This window comes from Syngnathoides biaculeatus, chromosome 4 (assembly GCF_019802595.1).
Source record: "Syngnathoides biaculeatus isolate LvHL_M chromosome 4, ASM1980259v1, whole genome shotgun sequence".
NCBI lineage: Eukaryota > Metazoa > Chordata > Actinopteri > Syngnathiformes > Syngnathidae > Syngnathoides > Syngnathoides biaculeatus.
In genome coordinates, this window is record NC_084643.1 from 23,540,734 (window position 1) to 23,563,885 (window position 23,152).

General features: G+C 44.1%; 2 protein-coding genes across 7 annotated transcripts in view; both read right to left on the reverse strand.

Annotated features, from left to right (window-relative positions):
* Positions 1–1,773: 1,773 nt before the first annotated feature.
* ap3m2 (adaptor related protein complex 3 subunit mu 2) lies at positions 1,774–11,066 on the reverse strand. 3 transcript variants are annotated; one of them, XM_061818172.1, is made up of 9 exons: positions 10,909–11,066; positions 8,821–9,105; positions 8,570–8,741; positions 7,432–7,569; positions 7,255–7,340; positions 6,439–6,572; positions 5,459–5,666; positions 5,212–5,356; positions 1,774–3,573 (listed from the first exon to the last, which is right to left on the reverse strand). In XM_061818172.1, the coding sequence occupies exons 1-9, from the start codon at positions 11,032–11,034 to the stop codon at positions 3,473–3,475; spliced, it is 1,395 nt and encodes a 464-aa protein (XP_061674156.1). In that variant the 5' UTR covers positions 11,035–11,066; the 3' UTR covers positions 1,774–3,472. The 3 variants fall into 3 exon arrangements, with proteins under 3 accessions (XP_061674156.1, XP_061674155.1, XP_061674157.1); XM_061818171.1 differs by having other exon boundaries at positions 8,570–8,744; XM_061818173.1 differs by lacking the exon at positions 10,909–11,066 and adding an exon at positions 10,690–10,896 and having other exon boundaries at positions 8,570–8,744.
* Positions 11,067–14,913: 3,847 nt separating this feature from the next.
* The window catches only part of kat6a (K(lysine) acetyltransferase 6A), a 49,899-nt gene continuing 41,660 nt past the window's right edge, over positions 14,914–23,152 (reverse strand). For 3 of the 4 annotated variants that reach the window (XM_061816598.1, XM_061816599.1, XM_061816601.1), the window contains exons 14-17: positions 21,552–21,741; positions 20,759–21,469; positions 20,372–20,633; positions 14,914–20,281 (exon numbers count right to left, since the gene is read on the reverse strand). In XM_061816598.1, the coding sequence (XP_061672582.1) occupies positions 16,959–20,281; positions 20,372–20,633; positions 20,759–21,469; positions 21,552–21,741 (4,486 nt within the window). In that variant the 3' untranslated portion in view covers positions 14,914–16,958. The remainder of the gene's footprint in view (positions 20,282–20,371; positions 20,634–20,758; positions 21,470–21,551; positions 21,742–23,152) is intronic. The other variant, XM_061816600.1, reaches the window with a different exon arrangement.

The window sequence follows — 23,152 nt, forward strand, 5'->3', positions numbered from 1 at the left end:
AGATGAGGGAGGGGGAGATGGGATCAATACCTTGTCAGTAAGATGTTTTGGGGTTTTTTTTTTTTTCTTTTCAGATTAGAAACCGGTCAACACTTAACCATGAAGAGTCCAAATCGACTCTATTAAATCAGATCAATTTAATCTTCAGGAAAGAAACTGTGTGGCTAAACTGGATTAGTTGGACAACAAATGGACGGAAAATCCCAGAGCTCGGTTCACAAACTTTATAAACCAAGTACCACTGGGGGAAAAAATACTTAGCTTTCCAAGGACCGTCTTGAAGACCAACATTAATTAATACAGCAACATAATAGGCCTACGTATTCATTAAAAAAGAGGGAGCAGTTTGTTTCTCAAAAGGTATGCCTCATATTATTAACAGCCACTGTAACATCACAGACAGTTTGGACATTGTACTTGCATAGGGGAGAGTAAAAACGTGTAATGAAATACTGAGTCTCTTAAAATGAATACATCCATCCATTTTCTGAGCCGCTTATCCTCACGAGTGCCATGGGAGTTCTGGAGCACAGCCTATCCCAGCTGCCATCAGACATGTTTTGGGGATGTGGAAGGAAACCGGAGTGCCCAGAGAAAACCCACGCAGGCACGGAGAGAACATGCAAACGCCACACAGGTGGAGGGGGCCCGGGATTAGAACCCGTCCTCAGAAGTGTGAGGCCAATTCTCTACGGCGCCACCAACGCTCTGCCAAATTAATACATTTAAAAGTTAAAAATTGGACCAGATTTAAAATATATATATATAGTTTGAAAATTAAAACCAACTAAACTGTATTCAACAAAGGTACTGGATTAGAGAAAAATTGAAGATGCTGTAATATATTGCTGAGTTTGCACGACCACCAGTAACACTTTGAGAACCATTGCCTTGTTTTTCTCCCCCACTACTTACCATTAAGCAACACCTCGATCTTTAGTTGGGGTTTATTTCTCGTATATCTTTTGTTGGGTTTTTTTCTTGCATATGTTTCATTCGATTCAATTGTACATTTTTTTTGTACTGGTGGCATATTTTCAAGTGTTTTTGTGTGAATTGAATATTGCTGCTGTGAGAATTTCATCTGCTGATAGAATAAATTATCTCGACTCAGCAGAGGGGAAGCAGCGGCGCCTGCCTGCAGTTGATAGATTTTGGTTAGCACAACTGCCTTCGGTTTTGTTTTGTTTTTAAAAATGGTGTGTGTGGGGGGAGTGGGGGTCTTACTGATTAGCCAACCCTTAACCATAGACAAAATGAGGGGGTTGAAAGGTAAGTTCATTTTATTATTACATTAGTGGAAAGGTGTAGAGCCCGTTCCATGAAGCTTGTTCAATTTTTGAAATCAGACGCTCTTCAGTACAGGTTCAATATTGTGGTTATAGTAGATAAATGGTCCAAAGCCAAGTGTTTTGGGGTCCAATTTTGGACATAATTCTAAAAGCACTGTTCTAGGGACCCGAGTTCAAATCTGAAGAACACGCAAAATCCACACAGACTTTGTGTGTTCTTCCCGTGTGTGTGTGTAGGGGGGGGGGGGGTTCATCGGGTACTCCGGTTTCCTCCCACATCCCCATAGCATAAATTAATTTAATTCATTGCCCATAGCTGCGAATGTGAGTGCAAGTGGTTGTTCGCTTGTATGTGCCCTGCGATGAGCTTCCGACCAATTCGGGGTGCACTCCCCACCCACACACCGCCCACCTGCGGTCATCTGGGATAGCTGATGGATTCCAAAAGCCTATGGCAAATACAACAAGAAGACAACACATCCACACGTAAAATCTTTTATTACCACACCTTTATAACACAAACAAAAGAAAGACAAAAAAATGGGTGCCTTGTTACAGTTGGAAAGTAGCAACCTACCCCACCTCAGAAGTTGTGGTTGCGCATTTCAAACTTAGCAAGTACAAGCTGCTTCAAGTAGTGGAACAGAGTAGGACGGTGCCCTGGTTTCAGGTCAGTTACCACAGTGACAATGAGGGCTTATCGCAATGCTGAACAATACTGAATAAGCCTTTTAAGCATTTCTCAGTGAATTCAAGAAAAATAAATATGAATTCTGAAGATCAGCTTCACTAACAGTTTAACTATCGTGAATTGGATCGTTAAATTAACATTTACCATTGCTACACCGTCAACATGTACCTTATTTTGTTTTACACTTGAAACTGAACTCAAATGTCTACTTTGTGTCGCACATCATGGAGAAGTCGGCGTGAAAGAGGCACTCAAACAGCGCTGCACCACTTGAGCTGGGAACAAAGGACGCTTTGCTCAAGGGCACTACAACAGCCTACAGCAAGCAAATGAGTATCTTTCCAGCAACTCCTTTGCCATAATTAGAATTTTTTTTTGTTGTCTGCAGCAAATCCAAACCTGTAACCTTGTATCCTCAAGACCCAAAAACTTGCAGACGATGAGTTGTTGGCAAACCCAATAAATCTTTCAATTATATAAATTATATTTTTGTGCATGTGTCAATGGCCCACATTGAAGGAAGTATTTCAGAAGACATATTTCCAAAAGACTCAAGGTTTTTAAACAAATATTTTAGTCCAATCACGTGTTGAGCACTTAAATGAAAGTGGCAAATAAACTTGGATAAAAAAATATTACACAGATTTATTAAATACAAATGATGTAGTCGAATCCATATTCCAGGGATGAGTAAATATATTCTGGTCATTGGGTCCAAGTAAATGATAAATTATTATTTAGGACAAATGACATCTACCATCTGGTTAACTGGAATCATTGAAAAATGAAAGTGTACAAATGTTTTCATACTTCTCTCCAGGAATTTGGGGGGCAAAAGGGACGCAAAATGTATACTTTACAAGTATTCAATAAAACACCATAGTGATAAAATGGTCCGGAAAGGAGTCAGTAACACCACACAACTCCGTTTTCATTGTCAATTTAGTTCCAGATGTGAAAGTGCCTGACTGAGGAGGACTGCTGTACTGCATCCTTATGTCAGTGTACATATTAGCGAAAAAAAAAATAAAACTGGCAAAGCACATATAATGTATAGGGGAGGAAGATTAATAGAGGAAAACAATACAGTAGCAGGCCGGCAACCCATTTATGGAAACAGTAAAGCGATCATTACAATGAATTAATTCTTTATAAATTTTAGGGGTTGTTCAAAATTTCAAAATCTATTTTTATCTCTACTGAACAGCACCAGGCACCATTGCTTTGGTAGTTTGGATTGGCTCTGATGATCAATAAATACTTAAGTATAGGGGTACATTAGTAGAATTTGTGAAGATTTCATGGATCAGACTGGATAGAAAAGTGCTTAGGTCGCTCCACCGGGTTTGAGCATTTGACGACTGTTGGGAATTTGTTGCTACAACCAGCCTTCTAATTGTGGACGCAAGCCCTCAAATGTACGTTAACGTGCACGGAACAAATCGCATCACATCCCCTTTTACAGTTCCAAGGAGCAGAAGTGATGTTTTCATGTCCGGACCTGGAATTTGCCAGCCTTGGTCATGTACTTGATGCCTTTAAAAGGTTTATACTTCTCCCCGTACATGTCCAGACGGTTCACCTTCAGCCCTGTTAAAAAGGTGGCATAACCTTTAATTAATATGGCATGTCCAGATAAATCAGTTTCAGATACACACATAGTTTAATAGTTTGTATATAAATGCACGTCATTAGGATTCAGTAAGAAATTCTACAATCTTTCCCCGCAGCACTTTTAATGAATAACACATCTGGCGCCATCTAGTGGAGCAGTGCGAATGGAGTGACGGTCACGTGGGCTTCGTGCTAAAGGCTGCAGGTGGAAGTGAGGAGCTTAAAGGTCAAGTGTCGTCAAACGGATGATTTTTGGTATATCATTAATTAAAACCCCATAGTCAATATGGTCCCATGTGTTTTTTCACCACAAAACATGATTTTGACATATACAGCTTTTTGTAACTCCCGCCATGAAAATCCTCTCAAGAGATTTGTTTTCGAGAAGAAGCAGGAAGTGACGTACAAGACAGAGGCGCCCCCTCGTGGACTCGTTTGTTTCCATTAGTTTTACCTCCGGGAAGGTAGCTCATTGTTCCTTTGTGTTAGCCAAAATGCGGGCTCATTGCATTGCTGGACATTGCTTGAACACTCGGGAGAATGGAATTACCCATCATAAGTTTGAAAGAGACCCTGTTCGTTGTGAAAAATGGATTGCACGGGTGCAGAGGACGAGAGCTTCGTGGGTTCCAAATAACAGGTAGGTGTGTACAGCTCCAAAAAAAAAAAAATAGTTTGGGGCGGACCACGTAATCGGTCTCTCATAACGTAACAAAAGATCCGCATATGAAATGTGTCGATGTGCGCGTCGCCGAGCCAGCAATGTCTCGATAGTGTTCATCGAGTACTGCGGCGATTTTGAACATACCCCTAAAAGCAACATAGCTCGGCTCCACCTCCTCCTTATATCCCACCATGCCCGCCGAAACTCAGCCACACCGACAGAGGCGCAACGTTTGGCGGTCACAGCTTCTGCGAAGGCTGCGCGTCGGGCTTTGCGACGGGGTGGCTCTGAAGAACCCAGCCGAGAATGCGTTACTCTTTCGCGTGCGCGCATAAAGCGCCCCGGCTTGACTGCGAGCACCCCCCTGAAGCAGCGCCGCTCGGCTCTGTCATAACCCATACCGGCCGCGATGGCTCATCTCCGCCGTGGGAGTGGATCGGACGCGATGCGGTTTGGCCGTGTTCGGATATCATTTGAAGATGGCTCGAAACAATAGTGTAATACTGCCCCGAGGGCTGGAAACAATAGTGTAATATTGCCCCGGTAACTTCACTTGGTTGTGTGGTGTTGTCCTTTTCTAAAAGACCTTTGGTGTCAGAAGGGGCGTCGGAAAAATGCGAATATCTCTGTTGTTCGGCTTCCATAGTAGCAGGCACTGCGCGTTTTTAACGGCGGAAGTGACGATGACGTCAAGGACAGAGGACGCGACTAATATGGCGACCACTTGGATGTCGAGGGACACTCAATTGCGCAACTTTGTGCATGGATGACGCGCTCTCCGCTCACTTTTTTTTTTGGTATAGACATTGAAGTGAAAACTGTTGTATGTATTTTTCATTACAATATCTATTTTAGAATGTTTATAGGGATGTCAGTCCCACTTTAAACTGATAAGATGTTCATTGCAAAATTGACAGAATACATCCATGTTGTGCAGCGCGTCTGTGTACCCGAGATGGCCATCTGTTGGATTTTGAATTGGATGTTGATGGTGGGGTTCTCATCAGGTTTGGAGGCTCCTGCCTGCAGACTCATGGTGCCCTTCAAGTTGGGAAGCTTCTGGGGGTTGATTTTGCCTACATCCCAAGTCAACAACTGACCAAAACACCCAGATGTCAGTGCAGCAACACAAACAGCATGCATTGGTGAGGTAGAGGAAGGCATACACGATTTGCCATTTCTAGGTATTATAAGTACCTTTGTGACTGGGTCAAAGGTGTACGTTCCTTGCGACGGGTTCAGATTGGCGTTGAGAACTCCCCGAGGGAGCTGACTGCTGACAAGCACCGACTCCACAGCCTTGCCCATGGTCTGCTTGGGGCCCAGGGTCAAGTCAAATCGTCCCTGGGAGCTTCCTTCACGAAAAGTAATGTTGTGCTTGACGTACACTGGAATTGCCACCAGGCTAAAGAGGCAAGAAGATAAAGCCACCAATGTAATACTAATGCAGTAGTAAGTCAAAAATACACTAAATACTTGAAGAGGAAAAAAAACACAGAAAGCAAAAACTATGCTCGCACTGCAAGTAGCATTTTTTTTTTTGGCCACTGTGACGTGCTTCATTTTTCACAGCCAAGAGTACAATTCTATTTTTTTCATATCCACATGTTTCGCATGTGGATAGAAATCAGATAAGTGCTTGCTATGGACTTGCTCACACGACTTGAAGATGCTTTAGATACATGAAATACATGAAAATGTTGACTTTGGTTGCACAATGATTCCTGCAATCTCCACAAATGCATTGAAGAGAGCTACAAGAGGCGCCATATGTACTTTGGTAAACACAGCAGTCGTGTTTGTGCGTATGTGTGACGTCAAGGACTCATTATGTCCACAGTAAAAATTGCATTATTTTTTGTATTGTGAACAGCTACATAAATAGAGAAAAAGGCATAACATACTGTAATGCGAAAAGGGTTAACTGAGCAGCCTTCTTGTGCACTGTGAAAAATGTATTTTTATACCCCTTGCAAATGAATTCATTGCATGCCATTTACAATGGTGAATCCTTCTATCTTGAACCATTGCAAACCGACGACTGCTGTACTTGGGGCCGAGGCAACTCATTTGTGACAGAGAGAGAGAGAGAGAGAGAGAGAGAGAGAGAGAGAGGAGAGAGAGAGAGAGAGAGAGAGAGAGAGAGAGAGAGAGAGAGAGAGCATTAAAACACCAACTTTTGAGAGCTGACATGATAGGAAAGTAGCCGAAAGTTTCCATCAGGAGGGATGAAGGAGAGGATCCGCTCAGCCTCCCACCGCTTGAATCGAACGCACGGATGGAAGCTGACATCATCCAGCAGTCGCGGATTCTGACAGAGTGACAAGTGAAGTCCGTCAGAAGCATGTAGGAGGCTTTTGATACCTACTAACTAGTGTCTCATTTAGGCTTGATTTACACTAAAGGGCCACCTGCTCCATTTATTAGATTTAATGTCGAAATGCGACACATTTCAAATTTAATGTACTATAGTAAAGTGAAAATACAGTGGCATTTAGATTCACGGAACACATGAAACAAGTGTGCCTAACTTGCACGGCGACCACACCAGACAGTGCCAACACACAGGAAAACAAAAGCACATCCATGCATCCATTTTCTACAAGACTTATCCTCATAAGGGTCGTGGGTAAGGTGGAGCTTATCCCAGCCCACTGCAGGGAGGAGGCGGGTACACCCTGAACTGCTTGCCAGCCAATTGCATGTCACATACAAACAAGCAACCATTCACACCTACGCACAATTTAGAGTCTTCAATCAACCTACCATGAATGTTTGTGAGATGTGGGAAGAAACCGGAGTAAACACAAATATTAAACATGACATAATGTTTAGTTGGCCTGGGTTGAGTCTTCCCCAGTTGGGTTAAATGAGGTTATACTCAAATTTGAAGATTTCCTGTATACTGACCCCTGCCATTTGCTGCTAGTAAAAGTTTCTGTCAGCATGGCCTCAAGCCACATCACTCATTGAACTGCTTGGAAACCATTTACCATAAATGAAAGTGTGAGGTCGGGCATGCCGGTAAGTTTGACGCAGGCATCGATGACTCCCTGGATTTCTGCTGTTATGGTGGAACCTGAACAAGGGGAGGGTAAAAAAAAAAAAAAAATCATATTTCAAAACAAACAGGCGGCTTATAAGGGCTGTAAGCGGCCTCGGGGCATCACCTGACTTATCAATGATGGCATCTATCTCCTCCACCACGTCAAAATAGGCTTCATTGTTTGTGTACTTCACACCAGTGCGTCGCCATGGTACCACTGACAGCTGGCCAGTGGGGAGCTGTTCGCCCACGTTGGTGCTGCCTTGGAATTGATCAAATGTTAACGAAGCATTTATGCAGTAACTCGGACAACAGAATGATTCATCATTAGTAATGGCAATATTGTGCATTGATGAATCATCTAACATTAATCATATTGAAGTGGACCAGGTAACTCAAAACAATACCGACCAAATTCTTCACATTCTTTTCTGGACTTCAGCTCCAAAAGTCATTATAAAAATGAACGATGTTTGGTCAATTTAATTAGACCACCATTACTGCTATTTGCTCCAGGAAGACAAAAAAAATATAGCAACATGAAATGCTTTTACTGTATATGGACTCTTAAAATTCAGTGAGCTCATGACAATTTACCATTTTGAACAGGAAAAAGAATAGTCAAACAAAAGTCCAATTTTTATACCTCAATTTAAGCCTGTTCAGAGGGAGCTTCAACAAACAGCACAGTAAGTAGAACAATAGTTTATTGAAGTGAAGTGAATGCGGTATATGTGCAAACTGCTAAATATGTACAGTAAGTATATACATATATTGAACTTTTGTCCGAAGACAGCAGCCATAACGTAAACAAAATTTCAGGAAGCTTGGCTTCAAGAAATCCTATAAATAATCCTAGTTTTGACCGTTGGCAAAAAATAAACACGAAGCCAGCTACTGGTCACATGATGTTTCACATAAAGTGGATTATGGAAGGGAAATTGGCGGACAGTAAAATGTATGCCTACATTAATGAAAATGTACTTTTATTTGGTGAGGTTGAATAACACTGTAGCCCAGGGCTTCTCAAAGAGAGGCTAAAATTTCATGAAGCATGACGAGTTGCTCAAGGTTACCTTGACAGTGGTCGGGGAGCAAACGAGCATAGCTCTGGCTTCAGAGGGCCTCGATAGTTAACCCTTTAGTTTTAGAGCCCGGTCCCTTAGAAATGAGCTGCTGTTCCACCCCCGACCCCAGGAAAATATTGCACTTTTTTTAGGCGGTAAACAAAACACTGTTGAAGAGAATCGCACATGTCGTACCTGTGATAGTGTTAACCATTGTGCGGAGGATGGTGGGGGGCTTGATAAGCTCTTTGAGAATGTTGGACTCTGTGGCCAGGGGAAAGCCATTATCCAACATCTCCTCCAATAGTTCATAGACCACAACCACATTGTCCTTGATGGCTGCCTCTGTGCACACACCAAAATAGTCCTGCTTAAAACAACACACGTAAATGGTTAAAACTTTTATGCAGTGTAAAAAAATCATGGACGTAAGGTGTGAAAACAACCTGGAATGTGTCGACAACTCTGTGCAGGAACTCAATGACAAAGAGAGGAGGCACCTCACTCTGGATGACCGCCACAAAGTATATGCGATGTCTGAGAACATTGATAAGGTAGTGGTGCGGCGTGGGGATCACAGGCGGGACATTCTCTGGCTCACTGGCACGCTCCTGGGCCTCAAAAAAGTAGTCGCACACAGAGCGGCTCACCACGCTCTTCCAGTGCTTCTCCAAGAAAATGTCTCCTGATGAGTTGACCAGGAAGAGACTGTGGATCATCTTGGACGAGAGCTACAATGGATAATACAAAAGCACAAAGGTTAAACTTCAAAGTGTTGTGAAAACAGTTTGACATTTTTCTACAAAAAAAGATGAAGTGAAATAATCCAAATGCTGGGCACATGTAAACAAACAACCATTCACACCTAAAGGCAATCTAGAATCTTCAATTAACTACCGTGCATGTTATTGGAATGTGGGAGGAAACCGGAGTACCCACAGACAACCCATGCAGGCACGGGGAGAACACGCATACTATACACAGCCAGGGCTGGATTTGAAGCCTGGTCCACAGAAAAGTGAGGCAGATGTGCTAACCAGGTTACATCCAGATTTCTATTTCATGCACCCCACTTCACAAAATGTCACACACTTGATAATTCTATTGTATTTATATATACATTACCACATTATTCAGCTTTTTACACCAAAGGTGTGAAAACTGGCCAAGTCCTGCATAATGTGCTGAATAGCTGTTAATGCCTCTGAAGTCACAAGGACAAAAGATGCTTCCGTTGCCTTCACGGAAACATTCATTCAATAACTTGAAACTATTTTGATAAACAATTAATCATTTACAGACCTTGCTTAAATTGTACAACAGAAAATATTCTCAGATTTCTGTAGTCCTTCACGAAAGCAGACTGACTAGCTTCATGTTTAATCAAAATAAGACATGATTCGCATCTGCTCTTACTAGCTTTGGGGGAAAAAAATAGCACTTTGCCAATTTTCTGACATTATAGACTTAACTAGCCACTGAATCATAATTCAGAGTTGTGCATTTTCTGCACTTTCATTTAAAATCATTTATGGAAGGAAAACAATCATTGGTGGTGAAGGTTGTCTACCGTTATTCAAATCTAGGTAAATATGGGCGACCAGCAGTAAATGAAGTTTTTGTTTAAGCCGATTCATCCGTTGATTTATAATAATGAACGATTTACACATTCTAATACTTGTTATTTTCATCTTGAATTCACGTGATTATTTTTTCATCATTTTTATTTTTTAGGATAATTTTGAATGAACACCATGCAGTCTCCATCAGTATTTCCCAACCTTTACTGCGTCAAGACACCAACTGTGCCTTGGAAAAAAAATAAACATCATAGCTCACTACCAAACCTATCTGTCATACAAAGAGGATTCACAGGTTCATTGTCCTGCCTACCACTATACGTCACTTGTCCAGAGAGTTGAACAAAGATTATATTTGTAGTCAGTGAACACTTTTTGTGTCACGAAGACTTCATGTGACAGCAGAAATAAGAAAGTTGCCACACGTGACAATCATGACTCAGACCAGACAAAAAAAAAAAAACAACTCCATTACCCTAACAGACTGATCATTCTTCCGTTTCCACAAATAAACCTCCTCCTTCAACTCACATGTGTGAGTGGATACAGCATGCACAGACTATTCGCTTGCAATACTAATAACTATTATTGTTGCAGTGCACTGTGGGAGCACATCTGCATGTACAGGTAACTTTTTGGGGAGAGGATGACGCTGGAAACCCAAGAGAATACAGTATGCTATGCGGAGAGCTATTGAGCTTGAACACAATGGTAAATTTTAACAAAAGCGATCACCCGAAAGGACAACTAAACGGGTTGTCTTGTCAAAAGGGATGGACGCAAAACAATTGTGGGAGAGTTTAAAGGCCTGCCGCTCCATCTGGAACAAGACGCAGCAGCTTCCCCCTCAGTCTCGTGACAGAATGAAATACATCGCACACAACGCGAAGAAATTTCTTCCCACCAGCAGTCAGGCGATGCAGATAGGACATTACATGTTCACGAAACACTTACCAGAGACTTGTCGTAATTCTCGGTCTCGTATTTCACGGTTTTTTCATTGAAAGAGGATGCTGTCGTCGCTTCCGTTAGGAGGATCAGCCTCCGGTGGCATGGAGCCGATGAATAACAGCCAACCATAACCTGTGAAAACTCTTAAGACCGCCTTTTCAACGCAGTAATTGGCCAGAAATACGGAAGTTCTTGTCTGGGGACTTGGTGATGATTGGATAATGAGCACGCGACGCTTTTGTAGCCGACAGTAGAAGAACTTGATTGGCCCAAAAGAAAGCAGGGCTGACATTTTGTTTCCAGGGTTAGATTTCATTTTGTGGCAAAAGAAGAGTGTTAAACAATTAAAACGATTTCATTTTGTGACTTTTTTTTTCCAGAGTCAAGACGTCCATCACATTCCAGAGAAGACGGTTAATTAGTATCAATCAAACAACAATGAAATAAAACGATTTCACTTTATGGCATTGTTTCAGAAGCAAGACGTCTAACCACATGATTCTACAGATTGTTTATTACTAGCCACCAAAACAACAACGGACTACATGTTTGACGGTTTCTTTGCTTTTTCACACGCACTCAAAAGTTGTATACCTCCCACGTTCCTACCCTTAAATTTCAGGGTTTATGTTTGTGTGGAGTTGAATGCAGCCCTATGGGGGCACAAACCAGTGCAATCTGTAGGCCGGTCCCAAGCCCGGATAAATGCAGAGGGTTGCGTCAGGAAGGGCATCCGGCGTAAAAACTGTGCCAAACAAATATGAGCGTTCATGTAAAGAATCCCATACCGGATCGGTCGTGGCCCGGGTTAACAACGCCCGCCCCCGGCACTGCTAACCTGCAGGGCGTCGGTGGAAAATCAGCTACTGTGGGTCGAAGACAAAGAAGAGGAGGAAACCGGATCCAGCGTCAGAAGAAAAAGAGGAATGCACAGAGCCTACAACTGAGTGTAGGGACTTTGAATGTTGGGACTATGACAGGAAAAGCACAGGAGTTGGTTGACATGATGATTAGGAGAAAGGTTGATATTCTGTGCACCCAGAGAGCAGGTGGAAAGGTAGTAAGGCTAGAAGTTTGGGAGCAGGGTTTAAATTATTCTACCACGGAGTAGATGGGAAGAGAAATGGAGTAGGGGTTATTTTAAAGGAAGAGCTGGCTAAGAATGTCTTGGAGGTGAAAAGAGTATCAGATCGAGTGATGAGACTAAAATTTGAAATTGAGGGTGTTATGTATAATGTGGTTAGTGGCTATGCACCACAGGTAGGATGTGACCAAGAGTTGAAAGAGAAATTCTGGAAGGAACTAGATGAAGTAGTTCTGAGCATCCCAGACAGCGAGAGAGTTGTGATTGGTGCAGATTGTAATGGACATATTGGTAAAGGAAACTGGGGCGATGAAGAAGTGATGGGTAAGTACGGCATCCAGGAAAGGAACTTTGAAGGGCAGATGGTGGTGGACTTTGCAAAAAGGATGGAGATGGCTGTAGTGAACACTTATTTCCAGAAGAGGGAGGAACATATAGTGACCTACAAGAGCGGAGGTAGAACCACGCAGGTAGATTATATTTTGTGCAGACGATGTAATCTGAAGGAGGTTACTGACTGTAAAGTAGTGGTAGGGGAGAGTGTAGCTCGACAGCATAGGATGGTAGTATGTAGGATGATTCTGGTGGTGGGTAGGAAGATTAAGAAGACAAAGGTAGAGCAGAGAACCATGTGGTGGAAGTTGAAAAAGGAAGAATGTTGTGCTGCCTTCCGGAAAGAGGTGAGACAGGCTCTCGATGGACAACCGAAGCTCCCGGAAGACTGGACGACGACAGCCAAGGTGATCAGAGAGACAGGCAGGAGAGTACTTGGTGTGTCATCTGGTAGGAAAGGGGAGAAGGAGACTTGGTGGTGGAACCCCAAAATACAGGGAGTCATACAAGGAAAGAGATTAGCGAAGAAGAAGTGGGATACTGAGAGGACTGAGGAGAGGCGAAAGGAGTACATCGAGATGCGACGTAGGGCAAAGGTAGAGGTGGCAAAGGCTAAACAAGAGGCATATGAAGACATGTACACCAGGTTGGACACGAAAGAAGGAGAAAAGGATCTCTACAGGTTGGCCAGACAGAGGGATAGAGATGGGAAGGATGTGCAGCAGGTCAGGGTGATTAAGGATAGAGATGGAAATGTGTTGACTGGTGCCGGTAGTGTACTAAATAGATGGAAAGAATACTTTGAGAAGTTGATGAATGAAGAAAATGAGAGAGAAGGAAGAGTTGAAGAGGCAAGAGTGAAGGACCAGGAAGTGGAAATGATTACTAAGGGGGAAGTCAGAAAGGCACTACAAAGGATGAAAACTGGAAAGGCAGTTAGTCCTGATGACATACCGGTAGAGGTATGGAAGCAATTTGGAGAGATGGCTGTGGAGTTTTTGACCAACTTATTCAACAGAATACTAGCGGGCGAAAAGATGCCTGAAGAATGGAGGAAAAGTGTTCTAGTTCCCATTTTTAAGAACAAAGGGGATGTTCAGAGCTGTGGGAACTATAGAGGAATAAAGTTGATGAGCCACACAATGAAGTTATGGGAAAGAGTAGAGGAGGCTAGACTCAGGACAGAAGTAAGTATCTGCGAGCAACAGTATGGTTTCATGCCTAGAAAGAGTACCACAGATGCATTATTTGCCTTGAGGAGGCTCGTGGAAAAGTACAGAGAAGGTCAGAAGGAGCTACATTGCGTCTTTGTGGATCTAGAGAAAGCCTATGACAGAGTACCAAGAGAGGAACTGTGGTACTGCATGCGTAAGTCTGGTGTGGTAGAGAAGTATGTTAAAATAGTACAGGACATGAATGATGGCAGCAGAACAATGGTGAGGTGTGCCTTAGGTGTGACAGAGGAATTTAAGGTGGAGGTGGGACTGCATCAGGGATCATCTCTGAGCCCCTTCCTGTTTGCAGTGGTAATGGATAGGCTGACAGATGAGGTTAGACTGGAATCCCCTTGGACCATGATGTTCGCAGATGATATTGTCATATGCAGTGAAAGCAGGGAGCATGCAGAGGAACAATTGGAAAGATGGAGACATGCACTGGAAAGGAGAGGAATGAAGATTAGCCGAAGTAAAACAGAACATATGTGCGTGAATGAGAAAAGTGGAGGGGGAAGAGTGAGGCTACAGGGAGAAGAGATAGCGAGGGTCGACGACTTCAAATACTTGGGGTCAACAATACAGAGCAATGGAGAGTGTGGTCAGGAAGTGAAGAAACGGGTCCAAGCAGGTTGGAACAGCTGGCGAAAGGTGTCTGGTGTGTTATGTGACAGAAGAGTGTCTGCTAGGATGAAGGGCAAAGTTTACAAAACAGTGGTGAGGCCGGCCATGATGTACGGATTAGAGACGGTGGCACTGAAGAAACAACAGGAAGCTGAACTGGAGGTGGCAGAAATGAAGATGTTGAGGTTCTCGCTCGGAGTGACCAGGTTGGGTAAGATTAGAAATGAGCTCATTAGAGGGACAGCCAAAGCTGGATGTTTTGGAGACAAGATTCGAGAGAGCAGACTTCGATGGTTTGGACATGTTCAGAGGCGAGAGAGTGAGTATATTGGTAGAAGGATGCTGAGGATGGAGCTCCCAGGCAAAAGACCGAGAGGAAGACCAAAGAGAAGGTTTATGGATGTGGTGAGGGAAGACATGAGGGCAGTTGGGGTTAGAGAGGAAGATGCAGGAGATAGGCTAAGATGGCAAAAGATGACACGCTGTGGCGACCCCTAACGGGACAAGCCGAAAGGAAAAGAAGAAGAAGATGTTTGTCTGGAGTTCCCGCGTCTTTAGATAGCTGATGAAACGCTTAATTTATAGGCAACAAGACGCCATGGCGGTGGACCATGGATGTTTACCCAAGTAAATAGTAAAGACTTGAAATGAAACATATCCCTTACGAGTAAACCTCGACGAAGCAGCCATGAACTGCTCTACTTAAAAAGAACGACAAAACGAAAGGAAAAAAAAAAAAAATCAAGAAAAACATGAATGGCTCAACATAATTTATTTTCATTTTATGTTAAAATGTACAGAGTTCTTTGAAAGTACTTGCTAAGAAAGGGGGTGGGGCGGATAAATGGAAATACATACAAGGAGAGAGAAGAGCGTTGAGGTCGCTGAGCACAGCACAGCACTCAGCCAGACACTCTTTTATTTTGCACTCTCTCTGAGCATACAACGAAACATGTACAATTCCAAAGGATACAAAAAGGGAAGCGATATAAACAGACAGAAATATACGGAGCTTATTTTTACATGCCTCTTTAATGTAAGGAAGTCATCCTATACACACACAAGTAAAAAAAAATGCCAAGTGACCTTTAGATATTTGTAGTCATTTTGTTTAAAATAGCATTAATATACTACACAAAGATAGAAAAACTCTAGAGATGAGATGGAATGGAAAGGTTAAAGGCATCTTATAGTCACTAAAAGTGAGTAGAACTTTTTTTTTTTCATTATTATTTTGAATTTAATAGCAATTACCCAAGAGGCGAGTTAAAAATGTGTATTTTTTGTCCTGAAACAGAAGTGAACAACAAAATTGACAGTACCAATCAATATCAATGTCAGAATTTCCTTTTATATTATAGGAAAAAAAAAAACTCTACACAGGTTCTTTTTAGTCAAAAAGAGTCAGCTTAGGTCATAATATAAAGCTGCCCAGTCTGATAAAATTCAGAAAGAAAACAAAGTTCAGAACAGAACAATAGACACAAAAAGTATGCAACGTCAGGTCTGTAAGAAAACAAAAACCGCTCTTTTGACTTTGAATACTGGTACATGGAGCAGCAACAAGGTGAACCGTTCCACCTGCGCTATTTAAACGCCATAACCAACAAAGCTCTGACCCTGCTTTCTTATGTGTGCCTCTAACTGTGGTCCAAGCCATGCACTACACCAGGTGCCTTTCATAAAGGCAGTCTACCGCAGTATCTCTAGCAAACAGAGAGTGAGAGAAAATAATGCATATATAAAAAAATACAAATTCAACAAAAGACATTTCATCAGCAGACACCTTGACCTCTTTGGGTCTTTAACACTTGAGGGGAAGTCAGCTAATTGTTAACCAAATTTCCTTAAAGCAGCTAAATGATTATTCTGCTGTTTGTTCTGAATTCTTTAACCTCCAAAAATTGACATTGTATACTGACTGTCAATGGAGTGTGGACAACAATAGCTGAAGGTGGTACATTCCTGTGCTAGTCAAATGCAAGAGCTAGCCAGTACGCCTCTATACATGTGTTGGTTGATAATGGGAGGTGCCAGAATATTTACATCTTAACTTGTCAGAGTGGCAGAAAACTGGAACGTAATGCTACCATTTGATTTAAAAAAAAAAAAAATTAAAAAAAAGACTGTCATCCCCTCTGTCTTTGCAGTGTTTTTGGTATGATGTCATCCATCCAGGAAGACAGAAACATGAATTAACACCTCGAACACACGCTGGCCGCTCTGGCCTTGGAGATGGGGTCTATGTTAGTACCCAGAGGGTGTGCCACCATTTCAGAATGCCACAAATATAAAGACTGAAGCATACAAGAGGCCAGACTGCACACAGATATTTCGAAACAAAACAACAAAAATAAAGTTTAACATTATTTTTAACAAAACAAGAATCCATCTATGTCTCTTTTTTAAGGTAAGGCTTCCTATGTCAAAAGATTGTGTGCATGGTTGAATATAATCAGATAACTGTCTTTTGCATTTTCAATCTGACAAAGCAAGATCAGAATTAATCCTGTATTGTCCTTTTCTGTGCATCTTCCTCATTCTCCTCTTCTCCTCTTGCTCATCAAAAGGAACAGTAGACATTTGGGCCGGTTAGCAGGGACAACGTAGGCCTGGCCTGTTCCATGCACACACCCTGCCTATCTCATGAGAATTGGACAAAATGATTACACAGAAAAACAGGAAACCCCCCGATTTCTATTCACTTGTTCTCTTGGTGCCTTGCACGGCACTGCAGAGCGTGAACACGACTGATGCACATTGTAAGTACAGCAAGTATCAGCCTTGGACCCATGTCTTCATCTGCTCATGTAGGGAGACTGTTTTGGGACACCAGCATAGCTGTGATGGGAGGGGCCTGTGTACATCATGTTGCCATGGTGATTCGGCTGCATAGGCTGCTGGGCGTAACCCTGCCCGCCCATCATTCCCATTTGCATTTGCATGGGATACTGAGCTGGCTGATTCATGTAAGGAGGATTACCATGGTAACCACTGTTCATCATTGGTTGGGGCATTCGGTAGCCAGCTGACATAGGATTGAGTGGTGTCATGTTCATGGAATTATATGGTGCCGTTGGCATGAGGTTTGGCATCATGCCCCGTTGAACAGCCAAGGTGCGAGGTGTGCCTTGCATGGCCACAGCCCCAGAGCTGCGCCCATACAGCTGCTGCTGGTGCGGGGCTGGAGCCAGCTGCTGAGTGGCTTTGGACCGAATAGAAATATGGCCTTTGACTGTTGCCATTTGGCCCTGCAGGCGCTGCGTGTGGGGCGGGGGACCCAGACTGATATTGGTAGTAGGCATGTTGCACTGCAGCTGCAGGGACCCCAAGTTCATGGAGCCAGAGGCTAAGTTAGGGGGTGGGGTCATAGCAGGCTGACCCTGGGAGAGGGGCGCATGGGCAGAGGCCGCCAGTCCTGGGTTAGAGAGAGAAACACTGGTGGCATAGGACGTGACGGAAGCTGAGTGAGAGTAGGGCATGGCATGTGGATCCATAATGGTGTTTGTGAGCTGCTGGAGTTTGGCCAGGCTGAAGGTTGCAGAGGGTTGGGGGTACCCCCCTGTGCCAAAGTCCTGACCCATACGCTCATAAAGGGTACGGCCACCTCCCCCACCCCCACTCTCTGGAATCTCCATTATCATGGGAGTGGAGCCAAACCCATTTCCCATGCTACACTGGGATAAGGGCTGCTGTTGTTGCGGAGGAGGTGGGGCTGAGGGTGGAGGCTGAGTGTTGGGGGTCTGCTGCTGCTGAGGAGGCTGCTGTGGAACCTTCTTTTGAGATGGCGGTGGCTGTTGCTGATTGGTACTGGGAGGCCTCTCAATTACACCGCAACTCTGGGGAGACTTAATGCCACAGGTTGGGGTGTTAGATGGATGAGGAGGAGGTGGGGGTTGAGAGACAGAATTGCCAACATTGCTGCCTCCAGGACCACTGTTGGGACCAGGTCCAGTTTGCTGGATGAGACTACAGCTTCCTAATCCGTGTTGGGTTCCTCCAGTCCCTGTTGAAGATGTTAGGCTGGGGGTTGGTACAAAGGAACAGCTGCTTGACTGTGAGGAGGATGGGGTGGCTGAGCTAGAAGAAGAGGTGACCGATGAAGCTGAAGAAGCACCTGCAACAGACATTCCGCCTCCATTCCCCGTTCCATTGCTTCCTCCACCCATGGTCGAGTCATAGCTGCTGGGGTTGTCATAGTTTTCTGTAGTGCTTTCTATACTACCGAGGTCACTGAAGCCACTGTCAACCACCTGCTGAGAGTGGTCTGACACAGATGGGACATCCATCATAGGAGATGTCTCCATGTTCTGCTGGGAGGGTGCAGACAGAGAACTGGGATGTTCTGGGGTGATCTGTGTGTACCCACCTCCACTTCCACCACCTGCTCCAGTGGGTCCAGGAGTCCCACCACTCTGCCCTGCCGTGGTTGTGTCTATGATGGCCGTAGGCAACCCTGGACTATTCACTGAACGTACAGACTGTCCGGGCAGTGGGGGCATTGGAGGATTGGGCAGCGGGCTGCTATGATGGGAGGCTCCACAGTCCTCTACTAATGCCAGGGCCTCCTCCTCAGTGTCCGCTGTGTGGCTATAACTCTGTAGTGTCCGACAGGCAGCAAGTGTCTCTTCGCAATCCTGGTAAGCCCCGTGGTGAGGCTCCGTCTCTTCATCCTGGGCTTCCCCCTGTGTCAGAGACTGTACTGCTTGGACAGTTTCCAAGTCTAGTTCATTGGAATGGTGATGGGGATGATGTGAATGATGGTGACCCAGCTCCTCTTTGAAGTCAGAGTGCTGAGCATGGGAGTGTGTGTGTTGGGGTTCTATTAACAGTGCAACATCTTTGTCCTCCGTCTGCAAAGGCTGGAGCTCCATAGGTTCTGAGGGAACAGACATGGCCGTAACTGTTTCCACAGCCGCAGCGGCCGCAGCAGACTCCTCTTGCTCTCTACGCCGCCTATCCTCTTGCTGTGGATCAGCGGAGGAGAGCCGACACTTTGGCTCCTGTACCAGCTCTTCAGGCTCCTCCTCCTCCTCCTCCTCCTCCTCTTCTTCTTCCTCTTCCTGCTTGCTGACATATTCCCGGGCCACGCTGTTCTCCAAGTCTAAAAAACCCTCTCCACCTTGGGGTTCTTCTTTAACTGGAGGGGAGCTTGCATGGGAAGCAGGCTCTTCCTCCTCATCTTCATCGTCCTCATCTTCGGACGCCTGGCTTTTTCTTTTCTTACTGATGCTGCTGTTGCTCTTCTCTTCTAAGTGTCCGTCACCTTCATCATCTGCATCATGGTCTTCACTACGCCGGCTTCCAGAACCTGGTGTAGCTGCTGCTCGCCTTGACATGTTAAGATTGCCATGGCCCTGCCTCTCAAAATCCACTTCTTCCCTTTCGTCGTCTTCATCAATTTCTTCTCTTTCCCCAATATCAACATCCTGAGAGGAAAACTGTGGAGCCCTCGGCCCTGGGTTGGATGAGGAGGATGAAGCAGACAAAATGGGGTGGGAAAGTGGACGGCTCGATTTGTTCTCCTCCCAAGTTCTCTCTTCTTCCTCCTCCTCCTCTTCCTCCTCCTCCTCCTCTGGTTCAGAGTTTAGAAGTGGTCTTGGAGCTGGTGGTGGTACTTGACTGAGGTTTGGGTTCCTAGGCGGTCTCCCTCTCCTTTTTGGGACCTTCTGCTCCACAGGCATTGGGAGGTAATCATCTTCATCTGAGTATTTTTCTTTGCTCTCTGAGATGGTGCGCGAAGTACGTTTGCTGTTTCGATCTGTTGAAAATGGCAGAGGATCTTTGTCTAACTGCTGGTCTAAAAGTCTTAGTCTCTCCTGCTCCTCTCTCTGCGCTTCCTCTTGGGCACGCTGGAGATACCAGCTTCGGGGCTTCCGACCAGGCTTCATCTTAATTTTGGGAGGTGTAGGATCCCCGCTTGCTTGCCTTTCTGAAGCAGCTCGCTGGTTGGCTCCACTTCCAGGAGGTCTTCCAGGTCCCCGTTTCTTCCAGTGGAGTGGCTTACGGCTCTTTCCCTTAGGCCAGCCTTTCTTCTTCTTAACTGGGACCTCAGGATTGCCAGCTTGATTAGCCGATGAACTTGATGGCAATGTCATAGGATGCAGCATAGCAGTTAGCTCTAAAAGAAGATAAAACAAAACAGGTCTGACATAAAGCAATATAGATACCCAAGTAGAACCACACAGTCAAGAAGGTCCCTTTCACCCACCGTCATCCTCTGAATCAGAAAGGTTGCAGTGCCGGCCCCTTTTGGGAGTGAGGTCTGATAACCTAAGTGCAGAGCGAGCTGGAGGATAGCGACGCAAGGGGTGACCCAGTGATGACTCCTCCTCTAGTCTGGGCATGGGCCTCTCTGAGTCAGAATCTACAAAGGGTTCATCCAAAACCTCTGTGGTCTCAGAAATTGTCTCTGTCACTACGCTGCTGTGTGGATGGCTGCGCTGGCGAAAACGACGCTTTCTCAACGGCTTCTGGGCAAAGAAGAAAGGAAATTTAGCTTAAGTTCTTACAAGTTTATGTTTGAGGTCTTCAAATATTTTCTAAACTGATAGACACAATTTTCATTCAATACACATAAGAGCATTTTTCTTTTTACCTTGCATTTGAGCCCCATAGCTGGCTTTGTGAGTATGGGTGGAGAGCATGCCCTGCTTTCCCCATCATCGTCGTCGTTGTCGTCGTCATCCTCTTCTTCCTCGTCGCTACTATCACTGAAGCCACTCTTCCTGACGGGAGGAGAATCATTCAACCTGGAAACCCCGGGAAGTTGTCCGAGCCCCTCATTCAGCTCCTCCACCTGTCTGGGTTTGGGTCCTCTCTTTTTCCTTGGGGGGCGCCCTCTTCGGGTGGGAGTTATAATGGAGTGTCTGGCCATGCCTACTGTGCGAAAACTTGCTGATTCTGTTCTTCTCTCTAGAGAGAATAAGGAGGCGTGGGTGGTCGCAGAACCAATTTTTCCTCCATCTGTCCTTTCGTCATCCTCACCTTCCTCCACCATTGGGCGGATCTTAGGTGGCCGTCCAACTCGTTGGCTTTCCTTAACCCCTTTACCCCAAGGCCAGTTTTTGGGTGGGCGACCCCGGGGTCTGCGTTCACCATTTGCTGGCAGAGGTGGACGTGGTGGCTGTGGGCCAGGTAAACAACGTACTGGAGGTGATGTTGGTGAACTTTGGCTGACAGGAAACCCAAGGAAACCCTTTCTTTCCTCTTCTTCCTCCTCCTCATCATCATCATCATCTTCTTCTTCCCTTTTCTTTGCTTGACGCATGTGCCAAGACATCAATGGGAGCTTGTGACTTGGTTTGATCTATTTAAAAATAAGAAGCAAGAATTATCAAGGCTGGTTCTAGAGTCCAGGGCAATCGTGAGCTAAATTTTTAAGTGTTTACCTCCTTGTGGTTACCCTCCACCATTTCTTGATCATCCTCGTCATCGTCATCCTCATCAGAAACAACGGTATTTGTTACAATGACAGGAGTCCAGCGCAGACACTCTGGGTCAACTTCTAGCTGTCGTGGTCGGGCTTTGAGACGAGCCATATGGTTATCTATCATCTTTTCTCGTCGCACCAGGACCATCCTGAGAAGGCAAACAATACAATCCTGCTCTGATGTTCAGTCATGATGCAAATGACAGTGGAGTAGTCCACTATTCTAGATCCATAGAATGCAATCTGTAGTAACCCCTAAGTTACCTTTTCCAAGAGGTTATTTTCTCTGAAATAGTGTCGTATAGAATTATTCCTGCTATTTTGATAATATATGGAAAATATAAACTGTGACTAATATAAGCCTAGCTAAGTAAAAAATGTGTTTGAAATGTAGGCACGTTGGTCACTGTCATCTCAAAGAAGAATGCTCTAAATATGATAATATATAAAAATGTATTACATTTAACTTACGTTTAGGTTAATGTAAGAAATTGGGACTGCCTCACAAAGCAAATATCAGGGTTTTTTTTCCCTTCCACTCAATATATATTGTTATAATCATCATCATCATCATCATCATAAAGTATTATCAGATATATCAGGGTCAATTTGGTCCCCGCATGTGCCCTACTTTCTCAGTGGTGCACCTAAAGAAAATAAGAGGGCACATCTGTATATCCAGCTATTTGAGGAAGAAGAAGAAAACTCTCTGCTGGTTTGGAAGCAGTGACACATTAAACCCATTATGGCCTTGAAAGTAATGAGATTAGTTAGGTGGAGCTGTGTGTGCGTACGTGTTTTTGAAATGGAGGCACACGAAGACAGCAGCTAGCATACTTGAAGCTACATTTCCCTAAGGCTATCGCAGTACAATTACAGTAAGTTGAGCAACATAAGTTAGGTGGAATTAGTTAGTTACTGCAACTCTGTGGGAGCATTTTGATTTCAAGCCTTATGAACGCAGCTATCCTGTAACACCGATGAGCTGTTATTTTGAATTTGTCTGAAGTTGCAACTAAAACTGACAACACAACAAAAACCTCAAATGTGAAAAAAATCCATTTAAAAAGCAACCATCCAAACCAGTTCCTTTTGCTGGGAATAAACAGCTGGCAAGAAAGGAAGCTTTTTTCAAACAACGCAAATGTATACATGGCACAAGACCACATATAGAGTATAGTGTTACTTGTTTTAAGAGATGCAGCCATTCAACATGTTGAGAAACTGGGCTTTAAAGAAATGCTGCAGACTTTTTAAAGGCAGTGTTACCTTGATGGAAAATGAGATGCTTTGATCTACTTGTTGTGCTGTCATTAAAGATGTTACTTTGGATTTTTTTTCTTAACTGGAAACCTGAATGGCGGTAACTTGCCTCTTCAGCATTAATGTGTTTGCCAAATGTTTAACTTATTAAAGTCCAATTTTTGTTAACAGAGGCTGAATCCGTTTTATTTATGTTTTTTAATCGATACTTTAAGGTCAATGTTCAATCCATCCATCCATCCATCCATCAATTTTCTTCGGCGGTTATCTTCACAAGTGTCGCGGGAGTGCTGGAGC